Here is a 27926-nt window from a genome sequence, read left to right as displayed (position 1 = left end):
AACTAAAACAGATTGAAGATTGGAGGCCATGAAGGCCAGCCGGGAGTTGGAGGCCATGAAGGCCAGCTGGGAATTCGAGTATGGGATTGTGAAACCAACAGGGGAAAACACCATAACACAGACAAACCTCCCCTTAAACCGGGTAGCCTGCAAACAAAGTTTGTAGTACCGTGAGTCTAACTTGAGTCTAACCTGAGCAGCTTATGCTGGTGGCTTCTTCTTACCCCTTTGAAGGCCTCTTGCCTCTTATCTCACTGTTGCACATATCCTTCTGCAAAGGGAAGGAAATCATTTATGAGTAAGTACACCTTACGAACTACTATTTTGTTGCAGCTAACCCAGTTACCCCAAAGCACAGAGACTGAGGATATGCTGCTGTCACCAATAGTTGGACCCACTGCAGCTTTTTCCTAGGGGGTTTCCAAAGCACCAATCAGAATAGGTGTTCAAATTGCAAAATTTGCATGCTATATTGATTTCAAGTAACTGATATCCTACATATTAAAATAGACATGCCAATGTAAAAGTTGCAGGTAAATGATATCAGAAATGTTGTTGTAAAATCATCAAGAAAGAATGAAGAGTCTGCCTGAATCTTAAAAGGCAGCTTCCGTGTCACAATAGTCTAAGATCCTGTCAAGACCACCCCCTGTTTTAGTAAGGTCTAAAATCCTAGAAATGAGGATAAGAGCCTAATAGGTAGCCTGTCTTTCCTCTTTATTCCTATCCACCCATCAAGCCACATTATCATCTGCTAGACCTTCAATTCCCTGCAGAAGTTTACATATTCCTCTTTGAATATAACAAATGCCATATGCTTTGTTGTTGATATGAGACCAAATTCAAATAAATGCAACTTCTATCTCATAGTTAACAAGGAATGTGTAACTGACACGTGGAAAAGGATCACTGTCATCTAAGTTATGGTGATGTAGACGTTTTCTAGCAAACCCTGTCATCTCTGCACACCATTAGTATCCAAATCTGAAGACTGAAAGGCCCAAAAGGCTCACCCGGCCCTACAAAGGCCACATGTAATATAATAACAATAAAATTAGCTACCTCAACCTAATATATTCCTGGACCTAGCAGGAAGTCAGAAGCCTAACCAAAGAGCTCTGCACCCCCCAAAGCAGCCACCATGTAATAAAATTAATAGAATAAAGTACCTTGAACTTAATATAGGCCCGAGTCATGCAAAGGCCGTAAGCCTAACCAAAGAACCCTGCACAATGGCCAAGAGAGGCTGCCAATGTGTCAACCACATCCTTCACCGTCTTGCTGAACTACCTAGGCTGAACTCACACCCAGCCTTGGCAACCAAAGGGGGGGGGAATAGGGCCTGTTGAGGCTGGAAAGGCTTGTGCAGCCTCCTCTCCCGTAATTAGTTCTAAGCCTGCAGCCCACGGCTATTGGGAAGATTTGAACCCTGATCTCCAGGGTTGCAGTCCAAACCTCAACCACTACACAAAAACCTATCCCAGGCGTATGGGTGGGGTAATTTAAAAATGCCCAAAGGCCTGCATTTTATGAGGGGACCTCTCTCACACACACCATTTCCTTTCTTGGGTGGCATTGCTTTAAATCCACCCCGACTTATAATTATAATTATGATTATTATTATTATTAATATTATACCCAATGACTGTATGTGTGATTCCCTTATTCCCAGTCATTGGCTTATAATTATAATTATGAAATAATAATTATTAGAAATGCTGTGTGGTGAAATTAACCTATTGCAGTTTAGCTCACAACAATAAATACACAAACAGTATCAGTGTCAAACAATGCAATACCAATATTATTATTAAACTAAAGACACTGCTTAATGTATAAAACCCCTAATCATAAGCCATGCAGCACCTATAATTTATTTATATTCAATAGAATCTAATTGTGTAATTCAGATTATAATTGTGTTGAGTTCTTGTTTAACTGGCTGCCAAGGCAGCCTTGAGGTGGTGCTGCTGGAGAGTACAGGCGTCTCCCTCCCCCACCAGCCGTGTGTGCGTGTGCCAGCCACGTTTGGCTGAGTAGGCCCCTTTAACAAGGCACACTCCAGCCGCAGCCGCTCCTCCAGGCACGCGACCACCCTGCCTGCAGCCCACACCCCTAATGGGGAAATAAGGAGGCCAAAATCAGCCCACAAAAGGCTCCTTGCGCCGCAAAAAACTGCTGTTCTGCAGCTCCGTCTCCCAGCTGCTCTGTCCCTCACCGTCCACGTCGCGTGAGCAAAGAGGGGGTAGGAAAGGGAGGCTGGGCTTAAATAGGCCCTTAAGCCCCGCCCCCTCATGCTGCACGTCGCGCGTGCGTAATAGACGCAACGCGTGACTTTGCCCTTACAGAAGATGGAGGCAGCAGCTTCGCCTCCGACTGCAACTAGGCCCCACTCATCAGTTACACAGTGAGTGAGGCTTCATATGTGGGACTTTCTGTGTAGTTGATCTTGAAACTGCAGCTAGTGCAGAATGCTGCAGCATAATTACTGATGGGAGTGAAAGTTTGTCATCACATTACACCTGTGCTCAAAGATTTGCACTGGCTGCTGATTTGTTACTGGGCCAAGTTCAAGGTTTCCTTATTGGTATATAGGTATAAATGCTTGGGATCAGTTTACTTAAGGAACCACATTACTCCATATGTGCCCGTTTAATTTTTTAGATCTGCGAAACATTTACAAGTGCCACATAATTTCTTTCTCCGTTTGCAAGGAATCAATTTTTAATGTGGCAGCACTTATACTTAGGAACTCCCTGTCTATTGACATTAGGCAGGCACCCTTGCTATAATGTTTTAGACTGCTGAAAACGTTTATTTCAAAGAAACCTGCCTAGTCTTATAATTGAGTCACCTATATTTGCTTTAAAGCGGGCAAATAACAACATTTGCTTTAAAGGTTTCCTTGGTTTTACCTGTGTTTTGATGATAATTATTTATGTATGTTGTTTTTAAATAGTTGTGTATATTTTGTTGAGCTCTTGTGCCCTGCCCCAGCAAGGCAGAATTAGCTTGCTGCACAGGACACAGAAGTTCACAGCCAAAACAGTGCAAGTAAGTCGGCGAACAGGAATAAAATGCTCCGACACAGTCCAGCTTCGTGCCAGTAACGTAAACTTTATCAAAGTGCAGTCAACAAATGCAAACACCAACATAAGACTCTCCTACTTTCCCCCCACACAGCCTGGCTCTATCTGTACGTAATTTATAGCCATCCCCTGTGATCTGGTGCAGCTGTGTGTCCTTCACTAATTGTTAACATTTTAACCCATTCCCAACCTGTGGAATGACTCAGCTAAACATGAGCTAACAGCCCCCACCTCATTTCACATGTTGGGTGATGCTGTTGCTCTGCTGTTCGAGTTTTACATTTTACATAATCCATTTCACATTGTACATTTTACATATATGATACATTATATTTACAGCAGTCTTGTTACTCATAAGTAATACAGTTTGAATACATGCAGTCTTCATTTCATGTCACATTTACTTCATAGTTTTACAGTTTCCAATCATACTTAGTTTACTTATATACAGTCGATTATCAGGTCATCAAATTGTTCCATATCAGCCCTGCTTCCGTCTAGCATTGCAAACCACATTTTATAATCTTGTTCTGTCCAGTCATCTTCCCCATCCTGATTTACTGCTGGTGTTTTGGGTTTCTGTTTTGCTTTTACAGTAGCAACTTTGAATCTATCTGGAGGTTGCCCCAGATTAGCTCTTTATGATCTTGGTATGGGTGTAGGTTCAACTATTGGTACTTCTGGACTGTCTGTCTGTGCTATGTTTTGATCTATCTCTTTAACATTCTGACATTCCTCTGTTCTATCCTCTGCCTCTTGTTTAACTTCAGTTTCTGCAGTTTCTACAATTCCCCCTCCCCTCTCTTCCTGGGGATCAGGTTTAATGTTTATTTCCTGTTGCTCATTTTGTGTGCTATCTATATGTATTTCTACATGTTGTGTACTGTCTTCCCAGTCTTGCTCCTGCGTTTTAACACTTCTACACACAAGTAAACGTTTTTCTTTCATTAACCAGACTCTGTGATATGCCCCTTCAAAGCCGAGATAGTAACCCTTTAACGCTCTCGGACCTTGTTTGCCTTTACGTTGAGGTTTGGGAATATATGCCCAACATATTGCTCCAAATTTCTTTACATGATTGAGATATGGCTTTCTTTTAAACATCTTTTCATAAGGTGTACAATCCACAGTACTTTTATATACCTTGTTCAACAGAAAATTAGCATAAATTGCACATTCACCCCAGAAATCCCTGGTAAGTTTAGAGTCTCCTAACATTGCTCTCACAGTGTTTTGCAAATATTTGTTATAAATCTCTGCCACCCCGTTCTGATGGGGTGAAAAATGAGCTGTTAATTCGTGTTTTACCCCTTTCCTGTAAAGATAATTTTGCAGAGTTGAGGAGAGAAATTCCCCTCCTCTATCCGACCTGAGTGTAGCTATCCTAGTTTTGAATCTCGCCTCTACCCATTCAACAAAATGTTGAAGCTTCCCTGCGGCTTCGGCTTTGTTTTTCAATAGGTAAACAAACGCGTATTTCGAATAGTCATCAACCAACGCAAAATAAAACTTTGCATTTCCTTTTGACTGTTTAAAGGGACCGGCCAGATCCATGTGGATTAACTGAAATGGCCGTTGCGTGCTAATTAGCCTTTCTTTGTGTATGGGAGCTGCTGTTGACTTCCATTCACTGCAAATATTACAGTCTACATACTGCGCACAAGGTTTAAACTGTAAGTCTGCACTATGCTTCATTGTTTTTAGTAGAGTAGCATAACTTACATGTCCCAATCTTCTATGATACAAGTGTATACATTTTTCATGCTTTTGTTTGTTTCTTACTGTGTTTACACGTTGTGGGGCTTCATCATTTACTATGAACAATGCTTCTTTGAACTTTCCTATCACACAAATCTTATTCCCCTTAGATATTGTGCATTTCCCTTTGTCAAAGTGAACAACATAATTCATAGCATTTAACTTGGCTACAGACATAATATTTCTGTCCATACTGGGAACATAAAGCACATTTGTAACTAGCGTTTTTAAACATTTTAAATATATCACTCCTACCCCTTCAACTTTGCGACAGCTTCCATCCGCCAACTAAACGTTCTGGTTCTTTGTTGGGGTTAGGTTTTTAAACCGTTTCTCATTATTTACTAGAAAATGACTTGCTCCCGAGTCGACAGCCCAGGATGTGTTATTTAGTTCATTGTCCTTGTCTTTTGTGCCAACGACATGCACTTTAAACGGGTCTTTCTCGCTTTGTTGCAATCTTCTTTTCGTCTCGGCTTGGCATTGTCTGTGTAGATGAGTTGTGGAGCCGCATCTGTAGCAACGTTTAACTCCATACGCCATCGGTCCTTGCGCATTCTGCTCCGGGTTTTCTTTGTTGCTCTGTTTACTTTTCTCTTGTCGGTGTTCTGCTTCTTGAAGTAGTTTGTTTGTGATGTACGTCATACTGAGGTCTCGTCCGGGAGACTTTCCAACGCACTTATCACTCCTTCCCAGGAATCATTAAGAGTAGACAGCGTAATATATGCCATCTGTTCCTGTGTATGCTGCATGACCATTTCTTGCAGTTCGGCTGTGTTTTGTCTATGTTTTTATTACACCACTTAGAACCCTTTGATGAAGCAGTTTATAAATCTTTCTAAATAAATAAATGTAGAGAATAAAAAATCAAGACAATGCTACTTAATGGCTTTTGGCAGTCATTTTAAAAATAGCTTATTTTAATTTTCCTAAGTTCTGATTCTGTTGTTGTTATATGCCTTCAAGTCGATTACGACTTATGGCGACCCTATGAATCAGCGACCTCCAGTAGCATCTGTCGTGAACCACCCTGTTCAGATCTTGTAAGTTCAGATCTGTGGCTTCCTTTATGGAATCAATCCATCTCTTGTTTGGCCCTGTTTTTCTACGCCCTTCTGTTTTCCCCAGCATTATTGTCTTTTCTAGTGAATCATGTCTTCTCAATATGTGTCCAAAGTATGACAACCTCAGTTTCATCATTTTAGCTTCTAGTGATAGTTCTGGTTTATTTGTTCTAACACCCAATTATTTATCTTTTTGGGGGGTCCATGGTATCCGCAAAGCTCTCCTCCAACACCACGTTTCAAATGAGTTGATTTTTCTCTTATCCGCTTTTTTCACTGTCCAACTTTCTCATCCATACATAGAGCAGTGGTTCCCAACTAGGGGGGCTGCGAAGTAATCCAGAGTGGGCCATGAACAGTAAAGAAATGAATTATTTATTAATTTTTTTAAAAAGTCTTCACTCCTTCTACGCTGTCTGCTTTCTACTGCCGCTGCAGATGACACCTCCCCCTTGCTTCAAACGAGAGGGGAGGCCTTTTGCTGAAGCGCCAGAGCGTCTTTCAGGTGCACTAAGGGCAGGCATCTGCCTATAAAATACATGGCAGATGCCAAAGGAGGCTGAGGGTGGAGCTACCAGGAAGAAGAGGGGATTACTATCACTGATTCCTGTCTCCTTGCACTGCCGCTACTGGCAACGCCCTTACTTAGAATGAGAGGAGAGGGCTTTTTGTGAAGCAAAAAGAAGCAAGTCTGCAAAGAAAGGCTGCTTTTCCCCCTTCCTTCCTGGCATCCAGCCTGCCTTCCTGGGGGGAGGGGGTCACAAAAATGTTTCAGCTTATAAAGGGGGTCCTGTGCTCATAAAGGTTGGGAACCACTGACATAGAGATAGTGAATACCATGGTCTGAATAATCCTGACTTTAGTATTCAGTGATACATCTTTGCATTTGAGGACCTTTTCTAGTTCTCTCATAGCTGCCCTCCCCAGACCTAGCTTTCTTCTGATTTCTTTTTTTTTTTCAATTAATTTTTATTCCAATTTCCAAAACCAAAACAATACAAAAAGAAAACAACACAAATCAATAACTAGTACAATACAAAAAGAAATATATATATATATATGTAAAAAAGAAAGAATATTGACTTCCGATTTGTCATAGTTCAGCTATAAATCTATAATATATAACAAACCTATCTCTTAATAGATTATAAAATCACCTTCCTCCAACGGTTATCTTAGTTGGTTTCAAATCTCATTAACATCATATCATTTTAATTTTCCACAAAAAGTCAAAGAGAAGTTTCCAATCCTTGAGATATATGTCAATCAAATTTTTTTTTCTAAATAAACATGTCAATTAATCCAACTCATCAAAAGTCCAGTAATTTTAAATCGCTCTTCTGTCATTATCCATATTGGTCCATCTTCCATCTTCCATCTTTACGCACCCAAAAATCTTGCTGTCATAGTCATATAATAAAAGTCTGATAGGAATTTCCTCCATCACAGATATTTTCTTGCCATCAAATCCAAATGTATCACTGAAGTATTGTTGCAAAGCCGCATCTCTGTTCCTCTTTTCCACATGATACACTAGTACATCTCTTGAAGGTTTTTCCATTGACACAAAACAGGGATTAATTCTGTTAACTTTCTCCATTTCAAGTTCCATCAAATCCTTCCAGTCCAAGAATTTTTTGGAACCGATAATATCTTTATCTCCAATCTCTTCAATTCCTTCAGGGACAGCGCTGTATTCCAAACTGTAATATTTGTCTGCAGGATCCATCACAGCCAGAAAATCCAAATCTTTTTTCATGTCCATAATTAAGCCAATCTCCATAGTTTGAACCTTGCCTTTAATTTCTCTTTCATCCTTTTTTTGTTTTCCAGATCTATCTTTATTCTCCTTTCTCATGGAATCCTGAGTTTCTTTCAGCTCCTGTCTCATTTCGTGAAATTCAATTCTCCACGCTTGTCTATTATTTCTCAGTTCTTGTTTTATTGAGTTAATCCCATTCATTATTTTCTGAAACATGTCTAAAGATAAAGTCCCTTCTTGTACATCCATGATCTTCTTAATTGTCATTCTTAAAGCCAAAGGAACAAAACTCCTTCAATTTTCAATGTCCCAAACAAAGAGCAGCTTATTTCTTTAACCAGTTACAAAGGAGTTAATCTTTCCAACAAACTAACGTCACACGCTAGACAGCCCTTATCTCTTATCTGCCCGGAAGTGTAAGAACGGCTTTAGTTCACAGCGTCGAAATAGCTAGTAGCAGACAGAATGAGCAGATTCGTCAAAAAAAAAAGTAGATCAGAAAAAATAGTCCCAGCCATACGTCAAAAAGATTTCTTATCTCTTCCAATCAGAAATCTCCCGTCCGTTGTAACCTTTAAAATGCTATTTTCCATGTCAGCTTTTTGCAATAATAAAAAAAGATAAGCTATTTATATTTTCTTCCCCCTTAGTTCCGTGAATAAAAAAAGGAAAGTCTTACCTCACCTAGGTTATCTCAATTGCTGTTACTTTGACAAATCTCTTTAGCTGTATAGATAAGAAAATGATGAATGTAGACAGGAGGATGTTTGCCTGTTAGTCCGTATAAAAAAAAACGGGTCACTTATCCAGCTGAGCTAGCATAAAAATCCTCGCTCTGTCTGAGCTGCTGGAAGACAGACAATTCTGACGAATTCCAGACTCCAACAATCAAAACAAAGCTATGTGGGAAATCTCACGTTTCTTCTTTAACCGGAAGAAATTATTCCCAGTCAGAAAAGAGCCTTCTGACTGAATTTAATCTGGATAAATTTCATCCAAGACGGAGCTCGTCTCAGAGGCTGCACAGGCGTAGGGATCCTCCTGGGAAGTCGCTTTCTTCTGATTTCTTGACAATTGTCTCCATTTTGGTTAATGACTGTGCCAAGGTATTGATAGCCCTTAACAAGTTCAATGTCCTCGTTGTCGACTTTAAAGTTGCATAAATCTTCTGTTGTCATTACTTTAGTCTTCTTGACATTCAGCTGTAGTTCTGCTTTTGCGCTTTCCTCTTTAACTTTCATCAGCATTCGCTTCAAATCATTACTGGTTTCTGCTAAGTGTATGGTATTGTCTGCATATCTTAAATTACTGATATTTCTCCCTCCAATTTTCACACCTCCTTCATCTTGGTCCAGTCCCGTTTTCCGTATGATCAGCGTATAGATTAAACAAGTTAGGGTGATAAAATACGCCCCTGTCTCACACCCCTTCTGATGGGGAACCAGTCAGTTTCTCCATATTCTGTCCTCACAGTAGCCTCTTGTCCAGAGTATAGGTTGCACATCAGGACAATCCAATTCTGTACTGGTCAAAATTATGACCTGCCCAACAGCAGATCCTTTTTAGATCAGTTAACATAGCTAATAAGGCAGCTGTTCAGTTCTCCCAGTGTGCTGATGTACAAAATTATATAATGTCAAAATAATGGAATTCCTGCTTTTAAGTTATTAAAGTTACAGTCCTAACCTCACTCCCAGGTAATTCAGTAGAAGTTACTTCTGAATAGACATGGTTAGGATTGCAGCCTAGGTCAATTAATTGTATACAATGAGTTTCTTGGAATAGCTAATTATTGTGTTCAGTTTGCAATGTTGTAAGGAAGTTATATGAAAGCAGTGAATGAAGTTAGCATAAATTCAGGTTATGACAATGAGACATTTGATATAAAATATAGAATGTATCTAACATTTAAGTATTATGGACATAAAGGACATGAATCACTTCGATGCTAGTGATTCTTCTTATTTTTATGATACAGTTTAGATTACGTAATTGCAAACTGTTTTGAGGGCCTTGTAGCAAAAAAGGGTAAATATATATATATATTTTTAAAGCATGGAAACTCGAGTTCCTATTTTCCATATTTAAAAGGTTCCCTTAAACACAGCTTTAAATATATTAAAATCTCTCAGGTCTTGATCTTAATTATATTCATGTCATACTATGTTTCTTTGAATGTTGCAGAACGTCTGCCCACTGCTTTTGCAATACCTGTTCTTGGTGCTCCTGGGCTGGCTGACATCACCATCTGCCCTGTTTCAGTATGTGATGCAGGAACACTGGTTGGTGTCAAAGACAAGGCTTACTTACTTACAGACTTACTCAGGTTCATAGGAAGCTTACAGCCTGCTAATGGCCGTTGATGTCAGTAGAGCCCTCCATATCTGTTTGCTCATATTAATGAGCTCAATAGTAGTGTGACTTAATTTTTTTTGAAATATTAAGTGGTATATAAATGCTTGTAAATAGAGTTTGTGTTCTTAAGTTTCCAGGGCAGATTACAATATTTAAAAAAAATCTAAGAACAATAACGTAAAAACTCAAGATAGCACAATATTGAGATAGGTTTTTTAAAAAAACAAAAGCATCCGTGGATTACAGTTTTTTTAAAAACCTAGAAGAATAGAAGGGTATTTATCTGCCATTGAAGATTTAAACACTTAAACACAATAAAGCTCTGGGACCAGATGGACTGGGAAGTTCTTTTTATAAAAAAAAATTAAAGAGTTGCTAATACGAGACCTAGTTCATCTATTTAATCTTATTTGGTCTGATGGCTCCCTTCTCCAAATGTGGTCTTTATCTAGTACAGTGATGTTGCTAAAACCCAACAAGGATAAAAGAAGGGTTGGGTCTTATCGCCCTATAACATTATTAAATCAGAACCAGAAGATTTTTACTTCAATACTGGCTGCTCAACTTAATGCTGTAGTTTTGAAGTTAGTTCACTTGGACCAAACTGGATTTATTCCAGGATGGCACATCTTGGATCCTGTTCAGTGATTACCTAATATTATCTATCACACTCCACAAAATAAACCACTAGCTGTTCTCTCCCTAGATATGTTCAAGGCTTTTGACAGCCTTGATTGGGGGTACATGATAAAGGTTTTGAAGAAATACCATTTGGGAGAAAATATTTTGTCAGTGATATCTCAGTTACATGTGAAATATGAATCAATGGCTCAAACAAATAATTTGGACTCCTCAAGGGTGTTGATAAAAAGAGGGACGAAGCAGGACTGTCTTTTATCTCCATTGCCCCTTGCCCCTTCCATGGAACCTATGGCAGATAGATAACGGAAAAATGTAAAGATAAAAGGATACCGAGGGGAGGGCGAAGAGTATCAAATACATATGCAGATGATATGGTGTTTATGTTAAATGGACAAGAGGGAACAGCCTGTGCTCTTAAAAAGGAATTAGAAATATTTGCTCATGTGGCAGGACTTAAGGTAAATTTTGATAAGTCAACAATAATGTTTTTTCTCACACACCCAAGTATACAACTGGAAATATTTAAGATACTGAGAATATCTATTTGCACTAAATATTTTTCGTTATTTGGGAGTACTAATAACAAAAATGTTTTCTAAGTTATTACATGTAAATTACTTTCCCTTGATTGGAAAAATGAAGAATGAAATGAACCGATGGTCAAGACTTAATTTATGAGTTATGGGGAGAATTGCATCAATCCAGATGAAGTTAGTGCCAAGATTTTTGTTTTTGTTTCAGGTTCTCCCTGTCCTCCATCAGAAAATTCTTAAAAAATGACAAAAACTAATGAACTCATTTATATTTCAAAATAGGAAACCCCAACTAGCCATGAGAATGTATTATAAAAAAGATGGATGAAATGGATTATCTAGATCCATACCAATCGGGTTTCAGGACTGGACATGGAACTGAAACAGCCTTGGTCACTCTGGTAGATGATATGAGAAGGGCATTGGATAGGGGAGAATTCACCTTCCTTGTCCTCCTAGATCTCTCAGCGGCTTTTGATACCGTCGACCACGGTATCCTTTTAGATCGCCTGGAGAGTTTGGGATTGGGAGGCACGGTTTTACGGTGGTTCCATTCCTTTCTCTCCAATAGGTGTCAACAGGTAGCATTGGGTGATGAGGTTTCAGACCCTTGGCCTCTCAATTGTGGTGTGCCACAGGGTTCTATCCTCTCTCCCATGCTATTTAACATCTATGTAAAGCCGCTGGGAGCGATCATCAGGAGATTTGGGCTGCAGTGCCACCAATATGCGGATGACACTCAGCTCTATCTCTCATTCAAATCTTCACCAGAGAGGGCTGTGGAGACCATATCCAAGTGCCTGGAATCCATGAGTGGATGGATGGGCAGGAACAGGCTGAAGCTGAACCCTGACAAGACCGAGGTACTACTTGTGGGAGACAAGGGAAGGTTGGGAGATGTTGACCTGGTATTTGGCGGGATGAGGCTGCCCCTACAGGACCAGGTCCGTAGCCTTGGGGTCATTCTTGATTCCAAGCTGTCCATGGAGGCTCAGATTTCGGCCGTGAGCCGGGCAGCTTGGTATCAGTTACACCTTATACGTAGGCTACAACCCTACCTCCCTGTTCAACAGCTCCCACTCGTAATACATGCCCTGGTCACCTCTCGATTGGACTACTGTAATGCGCTCTACGTGGGGTTACCCTTGAAAACGACCCGGAAATTGCAACTTATACAGAATGCAGCGGCGCGCTTACTTACCAACAGCCGCCGCCGTGATCACATTACGCCGGTGTTATTTGATCTACACTGGCTGCCGGTTGTTTTCCGGGCCCAATTCAAGGTGTTGGTATTAGCCTTTAAAATCCTGTACGGTTTCGGCCCAGTTTACCTGAAAGAGCGCCTCCACCGCCACCAATTATGCCGCCCGACCAGATCAGCCACGCAAGGCCTTCTCTCAATCCCACCAACCAAAACAGCTAGGTTGGTGGGTACTAGGGAGAGGGCTTTTTCTGTGGTGGCCCCCACTCTCTGGAACTCCCTCCCGTTTGATCTCCGTCATGCCCCTTCCCTGGATGTATTCCACAAGGCCCTGAAGACATGGCTATTTCAACAGGCCTTTGAGATCTTTGGGATGGGTTAATCTCCATGATTTTGTCATCTATTATATGCTGTATATGTAATGTTTTTATAAATGTACTGATGACTGTCCAGTATTTTATTTATTGAGATTAATGTGACTGCATTTGATACTATTGTATTTTATCCCATTTTAATGTACGTCGCCTAGAGTGGCTATCTTCCAGATAGGCGACACACAAATTAATTAATTAATTATTATTATTATTATTATTATTATTATTATTATTATTATTATGGAAAGGGGTAGGGACTGCCAAATTTGCATATTTATTATGAAAAATTTCAGCTACGCCAGTTAAGTTTTTTTATTATGAAAGCAGATAAAGTCTGGATTCAATTGGAAGAAAAAATGTTATGGTTAGGCCTGCTATGGTCAATTCCTTTTCTTCCTTCTTCCTCATAAGGAAAATTAATCCCTTTACAAAAAATATGTTAAATATTTGGAGAAAATGGCAATTTAAAATATTGGCAGTATGTTCTCCTTTAACTCCCATGCAAAAATATACAGGATTGATGAAAAATGCACTTAAGCACTCTATGGTTAAATGGGAAATATATGGTTATTTTTGGTTAAGGGATTTCTATAATAAATCACTACCCTGATTTAGGATAGATATTCCAGATTTGGAATTGAGTTGGCTTCAGGCATATTAATTATAGAGCATTTTCTAAAAAGTCCTGAGGTTAAAGCACATGCCAATAGGCTCTATACTAGGTTTGAAAGGGCTATGCTGGATAGGGGAAGGGAAGGGAAGGGGATAGTTTCAGCATTTTAGATCAGTTTAATAGATAAAATGATGGGTCAACTAACAAAATTAAAACAACCATGTGAAGAAGACTTGCCGATAGAAATTGAAAGGCCAGAATGGATTAGTTTATATACACATTCTAAGTTTGTGTCCACAAATAATAGAGAAATAGAATTAAAAATATTCCATAGATGGCATATGATGCTAATTCGCATGTCTCATGTCTCATCTACAATAATGTTGGTGAGGATATCCAATTAAAGGTACTTATTTTCTTTTATGGTGGACTTGTGCAAAGATAGCAGGGTTCTGGAATATGGTACATAGAGAAATTTCTAATATAATTAAAGAAAAAAATTGACCAGACTCCAGAACTGTTTTATTATCTTTATTTATGGGTGGAAATGTTGATTAAAAGCAAAATCTTTAATTTCAAAGTTATTAATGGCAGTACACCAAACGGTAGTACAGAGGTAGAAAACGCTGGAAGCATTAGACTTAGTTACGTGGTACAGAAATATATGGAATACAGCAGTGTAAATTACACATGATCTCTGGTACCTGCAAGGTAGGGTAAAAGCACAGGATTTTGATGCCATTTGGTAGAATTTCATGACATACATAAATGAAAACGATTTAAGTGGACAACTATCAGATGCTGCCAGAATCATTTGGCTTTCATAATGAAATTAAGGTAATAATTAGCTGTAAAATATTTAGATTTGTAAGATATACTTGCTGTCTGTGTTATTTTGATTGTAATGAGGATAATAATTAAAAGAAAATTAAAAAAAAGAAAAGATAGCAGTGTAGGCATCAGGCAAGCATCCTTATTCATTCATTCATTGCATTTATATACCACCTCATAGCCAAAGCTCTCTGGGCGGTTTACAACAATTAAAAACATTAAAAACAAGTATACAAATTTAAACCATACCAAATTAAAGCCCCTAAAAACCGATAGGGAAGTTAAAACACATGGTATTCAAATGCTGTTAAAAAATGCCTGACAGAAGAGGAAAGTCTTGACCTGGCACCGAAAAGATAACAGCGTTGGTGCCAGGCGCACCTTGTCATACAGATCATTCCATAATTTGAGGGCCACCACTGAGAAGGCCCTCTCCCTTGTTGCCAGCCTCCCAGCTTCCCTCAGAGTAGGCACCCGGAGGAGGACCTTTGATGTTGAGCGTAGTGTATAGGGTGAGTTCGTGTCAGGAGAGCTGTTTCATCAGGTATTGTGGTCCCAAGCCATGTAAGGCGTTATAGGTTAAAACCAGCACCTTGAATTGAGCTCGGAAACATATAGGAGCCAATGCAAGCGGGCCAGAATTGGTTTTATATGTTCGAACCGTCTGGTCCCTGTTACCAGTCTGGCCACTGCGTTTTGCACAAGCTGCAGTTTCCGAACCATCTTCAAAGACAGCCCCACTTAGAGCACATTGCAGTAATCTAACTTAGAGGTTGCCAGAGCATGGACAATGGAAGCCAGGTTATCCCTGTCCAGATAGGGGCATAGCTTGGCCACCAACTGGAGTTGGTAGAAGGCACTCTGTTCCACCAAGGCTACCTGAGCCTCAAGTGACAGAGATGGTTCTAGGAGAACCCCCAAGCTACGAACCTGCTCCTTCAGGGGGAGTGCGAGCCCATCCAGGACAGGTTGGACATCCACCATCCGGTCAGAAGAACCACCCACTGACAGCATCTCAGTCTTGTCTGGATTGAGCCTCAGTTTATTAGCCCTCATTCAGTCCATTGTCGCAGCCAGGCACCGGTTCAACACCAGTTCCTTGGAGAGAAAATTCCATAAATGAGGTGCCATAACTTAAAATAGCCTTTCTCTGGTCATTATTTGCCTCACCAGTGAGGGCACTTGAAGAAGAACATTGCAGATGACCTCATTGTAAAGATGGTTGATGCTGGCCATTGGCTTTACATTGCATTAAAGACTTATTTGCCCCTTGAGTTATGATGTAAATTGCTGTGTTTTCTCTCCACAGTGAATGTGGACCTGTTTGTTTGTGGTGTGATTTTCTTCCTTCAGACAAAACGTAATGCTAATAGTATGAATAGACTCCCATGTAAAACATTTTTTCATGGGTTCATTTCTAAATATTAATGTAAATAACATTTTTTCTTGTAAGAATGTTCTTTAATTTAGTCACTTTAAAAGTACCTAGTTCTTCTTATCTTAAACTACTGTTTAAATGGAGGACATCATTCCTGCACATGTTGGAAATAAGGTACTGTGAAATTATTTTCATTTCTGTAGCTGGTCTTGGTGTGTTAAAGTTCTTGATAACAATACCTTTAATTACTATCTTTCATTATTACATCTGCACCCATTCTGTGACTGCAGGTACTACATATCAAAAGGTGCTATTGTTGACCAGCTAGGAGGGGACCTGAACTCCACACCACTTCACTGGGCAACAAGGTAGGGAAGAACTGAATGTTTTATCTTCAGTTTTGTTAGAGAAAATTTGTTGATTATTAGCCACTGCATCTCAAAAACACTATTGTAGAGCTGGAAAAGATGTGAAAAAGGCAACTCAAATGATCAAGGAGCTGGAGAAACTTCCCTTTGAGGAAAGGTTACAAGTTTGGGGCTTTTAGTTTAGAATAAAGTTGAGTAAGGGGAGGGGAAGGAATAGAGATGACATGATAGGTGTATATAAAATTGTGCATGGTGTGGAGAATAGTGGGTATGGAGAGGTTTTTCTCCTCTCATAATGCTAGAACCTGGGTCATCCATTGAAGTTGAATGGTAAGAGATTCAGGGCATGCTGTTGAAAGTCATTTGCTGGGGAACAACAATGGGAGAGGTTAATTGCATTTGTGTCCTGTTTGTCAGCTTCCCAAAGGCATCTGGTTGGCCATTAAGAATAGCATGCTGAACTAGATGGGTCTTTGGTCTGATCCAGCAGAGTTGCTCTTATGTTCTTGTTCATCAGGTATATTTCCTTGCTCACCTAGTAGGAAGCAGATCTTAATCTAAGAATTCTTGAGGACTCTGGGCCACAGAGTGCATCTTGGCCAGTCCAGCTGTATCTATACCTTCAGAAGAGATAGACAACTTACAGTACAGTAAGGTCGATAGACTTGACCTTGGATTGGAACTGCTTTGTAAGTGAATTCAATATCCAGAGAAAACAGCAATCCTGCATTTAAATCAATGTAGGATCACTTAGTTTGGTTATTTGTATCTACATTAATGAAGTCAGTGGAAAAGAGGCAAACAGAAAAGAAGTAAATGAGCCCAAGACTTGTGTGTGGAGGTGACATAAAGAGTAAAGCTATTGATTTATTGATTGACTTCTTGTGGAACAGGGCTGGTGTCAGGCTTTAGTGGGCCCTTGGCATGCTGCTGCAGCTGGGTCTACAGTCAATGTGGCTCTCTGCCTGTTGCGGTCCCCCATGTGGTGTGCTTGCTGATGCCAGTAGTCACTCACCTTAGTCCCCTCTTCCCTACTGATGTGTTAACCTGGCAGCTGTGATTAATGGTGTTTATTATGGAAGCTGAGCAAGCAGTCTGTTCTGTAGTACTGGTCATCATGTTAATTTCTTCAGGATGCAATGCTCAGTGTAGACTCTGATGGTGGTGGGGGTCTGATGTGCTCTTCACAGTACCCAGGTCCTCTACACCAGCTATGCTGACCTGAATACGTAAGCTGGCGTGATCAAAAGATGTGAAACAAGTTGTTCAAATAATACAAATGGCCTTATTTGAATTACTACTTATTCTATAAAACTCCCCTGCTTCTAAATGTCTTTATACTGCACTTATTTACATTGTGAAAAATTAAACTGCAAGGAAAGGATTCCAAATAATATTGGGATATTTCCACATCTTAATTGTTAACCCCAATTTGAGGTAACAACACTCTGGCTATTATGTGTGCATTGGAGTCATTTTTGCTCTTGGAAATGTAACGTATTCATTCCTTCTCCATGCCTCTGCCTTCATATTTTGCTTTCTTGATCTTCTGATGTGAACAAGATCCTGGGTTATAGAATCTTTCTCTCTTCATTGCCCCTCCTTTTCACAATGAAAAGGGAACAACCAGGAACAATGGTTGTCACTGCTGGTGCTCTAGAATGATTTAGAGAATACTGGAATTTAAAGGGCAGAAAATGCAGTATCTGCTTAAATGAATGTTGTAAAGATGAGGAAGTTAGACAAGAAAAAATGGGTTCAGGTTTCACAAAACAAATGTATTTTATTTTTATTTATTTTAAAATAATCTGCCTCTATGTCACCTGATCTCCAAGGTGGATTACAAGACATTGAAGTAATACAAACAACCATCACTCTCCCAGCAGATCTTTTTACTCTGACCAGTGCCCTTCTCCGTATTCTAAAGTCTCAGGACAACTGGAAGCATATCTTTCTGGCAGCAGTGGGGGAAGGAGCTGTAGTTGTTCATTATCTGGCTGATGGAAAGACCCAGCCTGTTCTTCCCCTTACTGTGATGTTCTTTCTTGGAGAGAAGAGATGCAAACTCCAAGTGGTCCTTTTGCTGACTAGTGGCGAAGGCCAGAAAGCTTTCTCTTTTGCAGCTCTACAGCAATTTAGATTGGCAAGGCTAGAGAACTCCCCAGTGCTTGTCTGTCCAAACTCTTAAGGACTAGAAATATCACAAATAAAATTATTCAGTGTGATTGAACAACAGAACAAGTTGGCTAGGTGAATTTAAAGAAGCACATTCTCAGGCGATTTCAAACGGAAAGGGGCAGTGTTTTTGCGTTTTTGAAACAAAAGCCAGAAGTGGAGTGTTATCCACCCAGGATTGTGTGACCTGTACTAGCACATAACCCAAATATAAAGCTGGTGCAAATGTGCCCTCACCCTTGGGGAGGTCTGTGATGTTCCTATATATTAGTGTATATATGGTAAGTGCTGGTTGTTTAGAGTATACATGGTAAGTAGTGAAAGAGGAGGGGGAGTGAATGGGCAATAGAATGCTTGATGATTGGCTGAATATTTAAAATGGCTGACAGTATAAATGAAAGGATGACAGGTAAATCTGGGTGAATGTGAGGTGGTGAATTGTGGAATCTGGGGGGAGAAGAGAAAGAGTGGATTGCTTGGTGGGGTTTGAGAGAGTTGTTTGCCAGGAGAGAGTGGAGAAGGAGGGAGGTGGAGTTCGGATTAGTATTGAGTAAAACCATATGCTTATGTGCCTTAAGAAGAAATCTTGTTAATCTTGTTAGCTTTGTTATCTGTAATAAATACTTAATTTGGTTTACCAAAGGCCTGATCCTTGGCTGGGGTTTCACAGACCAGAAGGGAGGGTAAGGTAATGACCAAGGCTGAAAGGGAACTGTAACAAATGGTGGCAGTGGTGAAGAGAATAACAATACCAGTATTCAGAGTCTCTGGGTATACTAGTATTGGGACGTTACTGGTGGTTGCCTAGCAGGGGGATCTGTTGAGATCTGTGCTAGAGCGGGGAGAGAAACCATAAGAGAGAGTGGTCCGGACTGGTGGAGTCCCTGGTGGTGCCTAGAGACAGGCAGTAACCACGAGCAGGTAGGAACCTGACAGGGAGAGCCAGGGAAGGACGCATCACATGTGGTGTCAGTAGCGGTGGGATACGAACAACAGAGAATCCAGATACGAACCAAAGAGAGTCCCAAAGACACGTGGCAACAAAGGAGACTACGTCACAGGTGTTGGCTGTAGCAGTGAGATACGAATACTAGACAATCCCTAATAGTTGTGTGGCAAACAGAAATAACAAAACAAGATTTCTTGTGAGAGTGACTGGCAAAGAGTGTGTGGCAAAGAGTGAGTGAACTCAAACACCATGGCTGAATACATAAAAATGAACAGAGAGGAGCTGGTGGAGAAGTGCATAACATTCAATTTACCTCATGAGGGTAAAGGGGTAGATGAATTGAGGGTAGCACTTATAGGATTTGCTACTGCCCAGCAAAAACAACCTGTCAGGGAAGAGACCCCAGAAGGATATTTAAGCAATCCCGCTTATATAGAGTACTTGAGAGAGAAGTTGAGGATGGAAGGTGCAGAGAAGGAAAAACAGAGAGAGTTGGAAGCTGAGAGATTGAGGATGGAGGCTGAGGAAAAAGACAAGCAGAGAGAGTTGGAAGCTGAGAGATTGAGGATGGAGGCTGAGGAAAAAGATAAACAGCGGGAGTTGGAAGCTGAGAGATTGAGGATGGAAGGTGCAGAGAAGGAAAAACAGAGGGAGTTGGAAATTGAGAGAATGAGATTGGGGTTTGAGGAGAGGGAGAAGCAACGAGCATTGGATGCTGAATTACAAGTAGAAAAGTTAAAATTTGATAGAGAGAAATTTCACTCTGAGGAGACAAGGAAAGACAGAGAGGGAGCAAAAATAAAAATTACTCCAAAGGACTTTGCTGTCTATGAGCCTGGTCAAGATCCTCAAATTTACCTCAGCACCTTTGAAAAAGCAGCTCAGTTGTGGGGGCTACCTGAAGATAAATACATGCAGTATTTATCAAACCTGATTAAAGGGGAATTGGCTGAGGTATACCAATATTTCCCCTCAGACAAGCCCGTCACCTATGCTGAATTCAAAGAAGCAGTGTTTAAAAGATTCAGACTGGGGCCTGATTATTTTAGAAAGCTTTTCAGAAATTGCCAGATACAGACAGGGAGATCTTTTGTGGAACTGGGAGCAAAGTTGATGGATATATTTGGAAAGTGGATGAGTAGTGCCAAAGCTCAGTCAGTGGAAGAGGTGAAAAGCCTCATGATACTGGATCAATTATACCATCAGTTACCACCAGAAATAAGGCTCCTGGTCAAAGACCGTTCCCCTACATCTGTGCAGGAGGCCGCCGAGATGGCGGATCACTTCGCCTCCAATAGAACTGGCTGGGTGAGGAAAACATCAAGAGAGTTTAAACCCAGACCATATAGTGCTGGCAGAAGGGATGTGGTACCACAGCGAGTGAGTCCTCCATTAAAATCTGAAGGGCACAGGACACCCCAGAGTGGATCTGTGTACCCTAAAAGTGAGGAGAAATTATGCTACAAATGTGGTAGACCGGGGCACCTACGTTTTCAATGTGAGGTTGCCAACCCCATTAGTAATCCTGCTCAGACAAGGACAGTGAAAACAGAGCCCAAGGCTTTAGAAACAGCGAAAAAGGTTCAGTTCTGCCAGATAAACTGGACAGAAGTAACAGACCTTGATTCAAGTCTGAGAGAGGAAGTGAGTGTACAAGGGACAAATTATTGGGCATTGCTTGATACTGGTGCCGCTCAGACATTACTGAAGCCAGATTTAATAAAATCTGAGGTAATATTACCTCAGGAAACTGTGACTATCCAAGGAGTGAGGGGTCAACCAGAAAGTTTGCCTGTGGCCCTGGTGGAAATGACTTGGAGAGGCCGAGAGGGCCGATATAAAGTAGGCATTAATGCCCAGCAACAAGAACCAGTAATACTGGGAAGGGATGTAATGGGCGCCCAAGGAAAGATCTATGTAGTGACCGGACAGCAAATTGGCAGAGAAAAAGAAGCCATATTAAGGGGGGCTGAAACAAACAGGGTGGAATCTGTTAACCAGCCTCAGGTCACCATAGCAACCACTAGCAGGCCTGCTGAAGAAGACAAACTGTATCAAGTGGTCTCTGGGGAAGAAGCAGAGCAATTCAGGGAAGAGCTGCATAAAGATATAAGTTTGAAGCAGATAAAGGAACAAGCTCTGATCCAACAGATTCCTTTCACTGACAAACTGAGGAATCAAGTTGTGTGGGAGAATGGGATTTTATATAGACTGTGGATGCCTGCTGAGAGAAAGGATGAATGTGAACCAGTGAAGCAATTGATAGTACCTAGCAAATACAGAACCAGATTGCTAGAGGTAGCCCACGATGTCCCATGTGCAGGACATCTGGGAATAAAAAAGACCAAGAGGAGATTGGCTGCACATTATTATTGGCCAAATATCTCCAAGGATGTAAAACAACATTGTCTATCTTGTGGAATATGCCGAAAGGTGGGAAAGAGTGGAGTAAAGACCAAGGCACCCTTAAAGCCCCTTCCTATAATTGGACAACCCTTTTATAGAGTGGGAATAGATTTGGTGGGCCCTTTTTCCAAACCCACAAGGCATGGCAAGAAATATCTAGTGGTGGTGGTGGATTTTGCCACCAGGTACCCAGACGCAGACGCACTGAGATCTGTAGAAGCCCCTGTAGTGGCAGAGGCTTTATTAAAAATCTTTATGAGGCTGGGTTTCCCTCATGAAGTGCTGACAGATCAAGGCAGTGTATTCATGGGAGAAGTGATGCAATGTATGTGGAAATGTTGTGGTCTAAAACATCTAAAGACCACTACTTACCATCCCGCCACAAATGGGTTAACAGAGAGATTCAATGGCGTTTTGAAGGGCATGATCAGAAGCTATGTTCAAGATCACCCACAAGACTGGGATGAACGTTTGGGATGCTTCTTATTTGCGTATAGAGAAGTCCCTCAAGAGTCAACAGGCTTCTCACCCTTTGAACTCATGTTCACTAGAAAAGTGAGGAGACCTTTGGAACTGCTAAAAAATTCATGGGAAGGAACTCTGGGAGAGTACAAAACTTCTGTAGTAGATTTTGTATTGGAATTCCGCAATAAATTAACATCAATGATGGAAGTAGTGAAAGAGAATTTGAGTCATGCACAGGAGAAGCAAAGTTACTGGTATGACAGAACAGCCAGAGAACGTGTGTATGATGTGGGAGATATGGTTATGGCGTTCATACCCAGGAAACATGACAAATTACAGGCTAACTGGGAAGGACCATATACCATCAGAGAAAGGCTTGACACAGTGACATATGTAATCACCACAGACCAATTAAACAAAAGCAAAGTGGTTCATGTAAATATGTTGAAGCCTTACCATACCAGGGATGCACAGGTGTTGCAAGTTACCTTATTCCCTGAGGGAAGTGGGCCTGAACTTCCAGATTTGGTACAGGAAAGCAAAGACAAAGGAGGGGTAGATCAAGTGGAATGGTCAGAGGAGGTAGAGGAGGAAGTAAAAGAAGAGATTCTGAGAGTTTTGAAAACCTATAGGAATCTCTTTAGCAACAAACCTGGCCGAACCAGTATAGTTATACATTCCATTGATACTGGAGATCATGCCCCAATCAGATCTGTTCTGTACCGTGCGAATGGGAAAGTTTTGAATGAGATCAAAAAGGAGGTGGAAGATATGCTGGAATTAGGAGTGATCAGGGAATCCATCAGTCCCTGGGCCTCAAGTATTGTCCTGGTTCCGAAAAAAGATGGAACGACAAGGTTTTGCATTGATTATTGGCTAATCAATAAAATTACTGTCCCAGATGCGTATCCTATGCCTAGGGTAGACGCTATGTTAGAGTTATTGGGGGCAGCAACCATTATCTCTACACTAGATCTCTGTAAAGGATTTTGGCAAATGGAACTAGACGAGCAATCCGGAGCCAAAACTGCCTTCAGTACACCAGATGGGTTATATGAGTTTGTGACCTTACCCATGGGACTAAGGAACTCACCAAGTTAATTTCAGAGGCTAATCAATACTGTGTTGCGAGGCATGTCAGATTTTGCAGTGGCCTATATCGATGACGTGGCCATTTTTAGCAAGTCGGTGCCTGAGCATGTCCAACACCTGACAACAGTATTGGAGGCCTTAAGAAAAGCAGGCCTCACAATAAAAGCTAAGAAATGCCAGTTTGGACTAAAGGAAGTAATCTATTTAGGACATAAGGTGGGGAGTGGGAAAATCACCCCCTTATGGAGCAAGGTGGAGGCAATACAAGTGTGGCCGATCCCCTTAACCAAAAAACAAGTAAGGACATTTCTGGGTGTGGCTGGTTTTTATAGGAAGTTTGTGAGAAATTTTGGGGAAATAGCAACCCCCTTGCATGAATTGACCAAGAAGAAGTGTTCTGAGCGTGTGGTATGGACGGATGAATGTCAGAAGGCTTTTGATCTGCTGAAGCAAGCTTTGTGCCAAGGACCCATATTAATAGCACCAGACTATGAGAAACCATTCATCGTGGCTACAGATGCGTCGGACCTGGCGCTGGGAGTCGTCTTGCTGCAGGATAGAGAAGGTACCAGACATCCAGTGGCGTATCTGAGTCGCAAGCTGACGCCGAGGGAGAAAAACTATTCGTCGGTCCAGAAGGAGTGCCTAGCGGTCGTGTGGGGACTGAACAAGTTGCGCCCATACGTGGGGGGATGAAGATTCACAGTGACTACGGATCATTGGGCCTTGTTATGGTTGCAGATTATGAAAAACCATAACACTATGCTGCAGAGGTGGTCCTGGGCCCTACAGGACTATCAAGTGGACTTCCAGTTCATCAAAGGCAAGGACAATGTACTGGCCGATGGACTTTCCAGGCAAGTGGCTGGGACTGCAGTGACGTGACCAGACAGAGGAACAAAGAAAGACATTTTCCCCATAGAGACTTTTATTTGTTAACGCGACGTATAAATCCTGGAACAGGAATAATACTCTGCCGTTGTTTAAGGGGGGGAAATGTGATGTTCCTATATATTAGTGTATATATGGTAAGTGCTGGTTGTTTAGAGTATACATGGTAAGTAGTGAAAGAGGAGGGGGAGTGAATGGGCAATAGAATGCTTGATGATTGGCTGAATGTTTAAAATGGCTGACAGTATAAATGAAAGGATGACAGGTAAATCTGGGGGAATGTGAGGTGGTGAATTGTGGAATCTGGGGGGAGAAGAGAAAGAGTGGATTACTTGATGGGGTTTGAGAGAGTTGTTTGCCAGGAGAGAGTGAAGAAGGAGGGAGGTGGAGTTCGGATTAGTATTGAGTAAAACCATATGCTTATGTGCCTTAAGAAGAAATCTTGTTAATCTTGTTAGCTTTGTTATCTTTAATAAATACTTAATTTGGTTTACCAAAGGCCTGATCCTTGGCTGGGGTTTCACAGACCAGAAGGGAGGGTAAGGTAATGACCAAGGCTGAAGGGGAACTGTAACAAATGGTGGCAGCGGTGAAGAGAATAACAATACCAGTATTCAGAGTCTCTGGGAATACTAGTATTGGGACGTTACTGGTGGTTGCCTAGCAGGGGGATCTGTTGAGATCTGTGCTAGAGCGGGGAGAGAAACCATAAGAGAGAGCGGTCCGGACTGGTGGAGTCCCTGGTGGTGCCTAGAGACAGGCAGTAACCACGAGCAGGTAGGAACCTGACAGGGAGAGCCAGGGAAGGACGCCTCACAAGGTCTGCTGCAGTACATGGCTTACGCATTCTCATGAATTTGTACTATTTTTCAGTGCACCTCCTTTCTGCTTGTGGGCCATTTGTCTGGACTGAACTATAAGACAAAGTGTTTAGTAGACAGATGGCTCTGCTGCATAGCAGGAGATTTGATTAGATCAGCCTTTCCCAACTAGTGGGCCACCAGATGTTGTTGGACCACAACTCCCATCAGCTTCAGCCAGCATTGCCAATGGTCAGGAAAGATGGGAATTATGGTCCAACAACATCTGGTGGCCCACTAGTTGGGAAACGCTGGATTAGATGGATTTCTGGTTGCTTCTCTCTATGGATTTGTGTGTATATGTATGTATATTTTGTTGTGTGTGTATTAACATTTGCTGCTTAATCAGGATTCAAATAGACTTCAGATCCTGTTTTTGAGTTCTTGTTATATTTAACCTTAATGTTTGTTAATGTTGGTGCCAATATAAAGATCTAAATGTGGTTAAAAAAATTCTAAAACTTTTTCTATCTTTTATTATTTTAGGCAGGGTCATTTATCAATGGTTGTACAGCTAATGAAATATGGTGCAGATCCATCATTAATTGATGGGGAAGGATGTAGTTGTATTCACTTGGCAGCCCAGTTTGGACATACCTCTATAGTTGCGTATCTAATAGCCAAGGGGCAGGTATGTATGTGCTTTCCTTTTGTAGTTTTTAGCAGTAGTAGCATCTGCAGACCACTTTTCTGGGTTATTAATTGTAAAATACATTTTTATATATCACAAAATGATGTTGTTCCACAGATTAATAAAGTAGTATCAGGGCTTCAGTCCTTTGCACACCTACCCAAAATTGAGTCCTGCTGAACTCAGTGATACTTGCTTCTGTATAGACATGCTTAGGATTGCTTTTGTATTCTGTGAATGAAAGCTCTTTATTCTTAGCCAGTTATGCAGCACCAATGAGGTTGCAACTCAACATATGCTCCATGTTTCTCTCAAAGCTCTTTGTTGTTCAAGGATTACATGCTATTATGGAATTTTATTAGCTTGAAATGACTTTATGACATTTTATTGTCAAGATATTCCATTGTTAAACACAAATTTGTTACCCTTGTCATCTTACCCCCATTGTTTTTATTGATTATAATGATCATCATCACTTACACAGTTCCTAAATTTTGTAAGTGCTCTACTTAAACTAAAAGGTTAATTCCCTGCCTTCAAGTTCACAATGTTAATAGAGACAATGCAAAAAGAAAAAGGAAAGGTTAGGGAAATAAAAAAGGTAAAGGTGTCCCCGCACTTGTAGTGCGAGTCGTTTCTGACTCTTAGGGTGACGTCTTGCGACGTTTACTAGGCAGACAATATATATGGGGTGGGATTGCCAGTTCCGTCCCCGGCCTTTCTTTACCCCCCAGCATATGCCGGGTACTCATTTTACCGACCACGGATGGGTGGAAGGCTGAGTGGACCTTGACTCCTTTTACCGGAGATTCGACTTCCTTCTATATGTAAAATTTCAGTGTGTAATGCAAAATTAATTAACATTGTGTTCTGTTCTTAAGGTACAATTGCTCATGTACGTCTCTTGCTTATCCATATCTAAAGAATAGGTACGGATCAGTAGGTAGCTATTTAGGTGACACACATAACTCAAATGTGTGTCGTCCCCCCAGTGATGACGTTATAGGGTTGTATCCAACATTTAGTTAACATGACTAACTTTAGTTCATTCATTTCAAAGGGCCTATTCTGAGTAGAACTTAGTTGAATGCACCCATTAGGTTATATCTGACTAAGGCTGCAATCCAATACATATGTACTCAAAGGTAAGCTCCATTGGGTTCAATGGGACTTCCTCCCCGGTAGGTGTATATTGGATTGCAGCCTGTCATTCTCAGAATAAACCAATTGAAATCAATGAGCCTGAGTCCACTCATATCAGTGAGTCTGTTCTGAGTTCGACATGGTCAGAACCTGAATATGAATATGACATGGCCCATGATGTATCAGAACTTTTTTCTTGTTGCTGATTGCTACGTATTTTCCTTAAATTTCTACTAGATACAGTATAGCCTCACTCATATGTGGCAGGTTAGGTTTCAGACCCCTGCCGAAAAGCAAAAACCACCGAAAAGCGGATCAGCTGTAGTGTGGGGGTCTGGAACCTAACCCGCTGATCGTGCTGGAGCTCGATCAGCTCGAGCGCGGGAGTCTGATAGCGCCAGAAGAGGAGGAGATCAACTGTAGCTCTCTACAGCTGATCTTCCCCTCCTCTGGCAAGATCAGCTGGAGAGCGGGGAGCTCCAGCCCCCCCTCCAGCTAATTGCCTTGCTGGCACCGTATTAGTGGAATGCCAAAAAGCAGGGCGTTGAGAAGCGGGACCCTACTGTAGTGAATCTGCTTAATAATATGAAATCTTAACATGTAGAGGATTTCACCATAAAGTCAGTGCAGATGTAGCACCATGGTTAAGCAGTTAGTCATGCATTCCAAACTTCTTCCTCCCTTCTGAAGCACTAATTTCCCTCTGGCATTTCCTGCCATTTAACCACAGTTAATTGTTACCACAGCATTGTCATTGACTGTAGGTAAAGCTAAACCAGGATTGCAGTTTAATGCAAGATTCAAAATAGTCTTCAAACACTATTTTCTTGTTATGTAAAAATCCTGTTTAACCTTATAGTTTGTCAGTGTTGGTACTTATGTAAAGTTGTAACTGTGATTTAGGTAGGTGGGGAGAATTTGAATTCCAGAACAAGAACAGTGGGTGGGGAAGGAAGCATATAGTTCCATACTCACTTTCATTTGCTTCTTAATAGTGTAAGCAGTTTGAAACATTATTTGGGTACTGGGCCAGAAAGTGTTTTGTTTCATTGAATGGCAGAATGTCACTGAATCTGGTTTTGTTGAACAGACTGAATTCAGTATTTTGAACAGAATCAATTATTAGATAAGATAAATTTTAAATGTTGCAGTAAATTTGGATATCAGCATCAGAGCCTGTCTAGTACATTTTGTTGCCTGAGATGAAGTACAAGATGGTGATCCCTCCCTCATTGCACATACAGAGTAGTAATAATTTTATTTATTTAGCTATAAGCCATAACAAAACATAAAAAAGTTCAGAGTTGAACCACAAATTTGGCTCTTAATTTCCTGGCTGCCAACGC

General features: G+C 41.0%; 1 protein-coding gene across 6 annotated transcripts in view; it reads left to right on the top strand.

The window, feature by feature from the left end:
• The window catches only part of ZDHHC17 (zinc finger DHHC-type palmitoyltransferase 17), a 119051-nt gene that overhangs the window by 25833 nt on the left and 65292 nt on the right, over positions 1–27926 (top strand). For all 6 annotated transcript variants that reach the window (XM_061639695.1, XM_061639694.1, XM_061639696.1 and 3 more), the window contains exons 4-5: positions 15891–15968; positions 25293–25437. In XM_061639695.1, the coding sequence (XP_061495679.1) occupies positions 15891–15968; positions 25293–25437 (223 nt within the window). The remainder of the gene's footprint in view (positions 1–15890; positions 15969–25292; positions 25438–27926) is intronic.

This window comes from Rhineura floridana, chromosome 8 (assembly GCF_030035675.1).
Source record: "Rhineura floridana isolate rRhiFlo1 chromosome 8, rRhiFlo1.hap2, whole genome shotgun sequence".
Classification (NCBI taxonomy): domain Eukaryota; kingdom Metazoa; phylum Chordata; class Lepidosauria; order Squamata; family Rhineuridae; genus Rhineura; species Rhineura floridana.
Note: the sequence above shows the minus strand (reverse complement) of the source record. Positions and strands in the feature narration are given on the sequence as shown.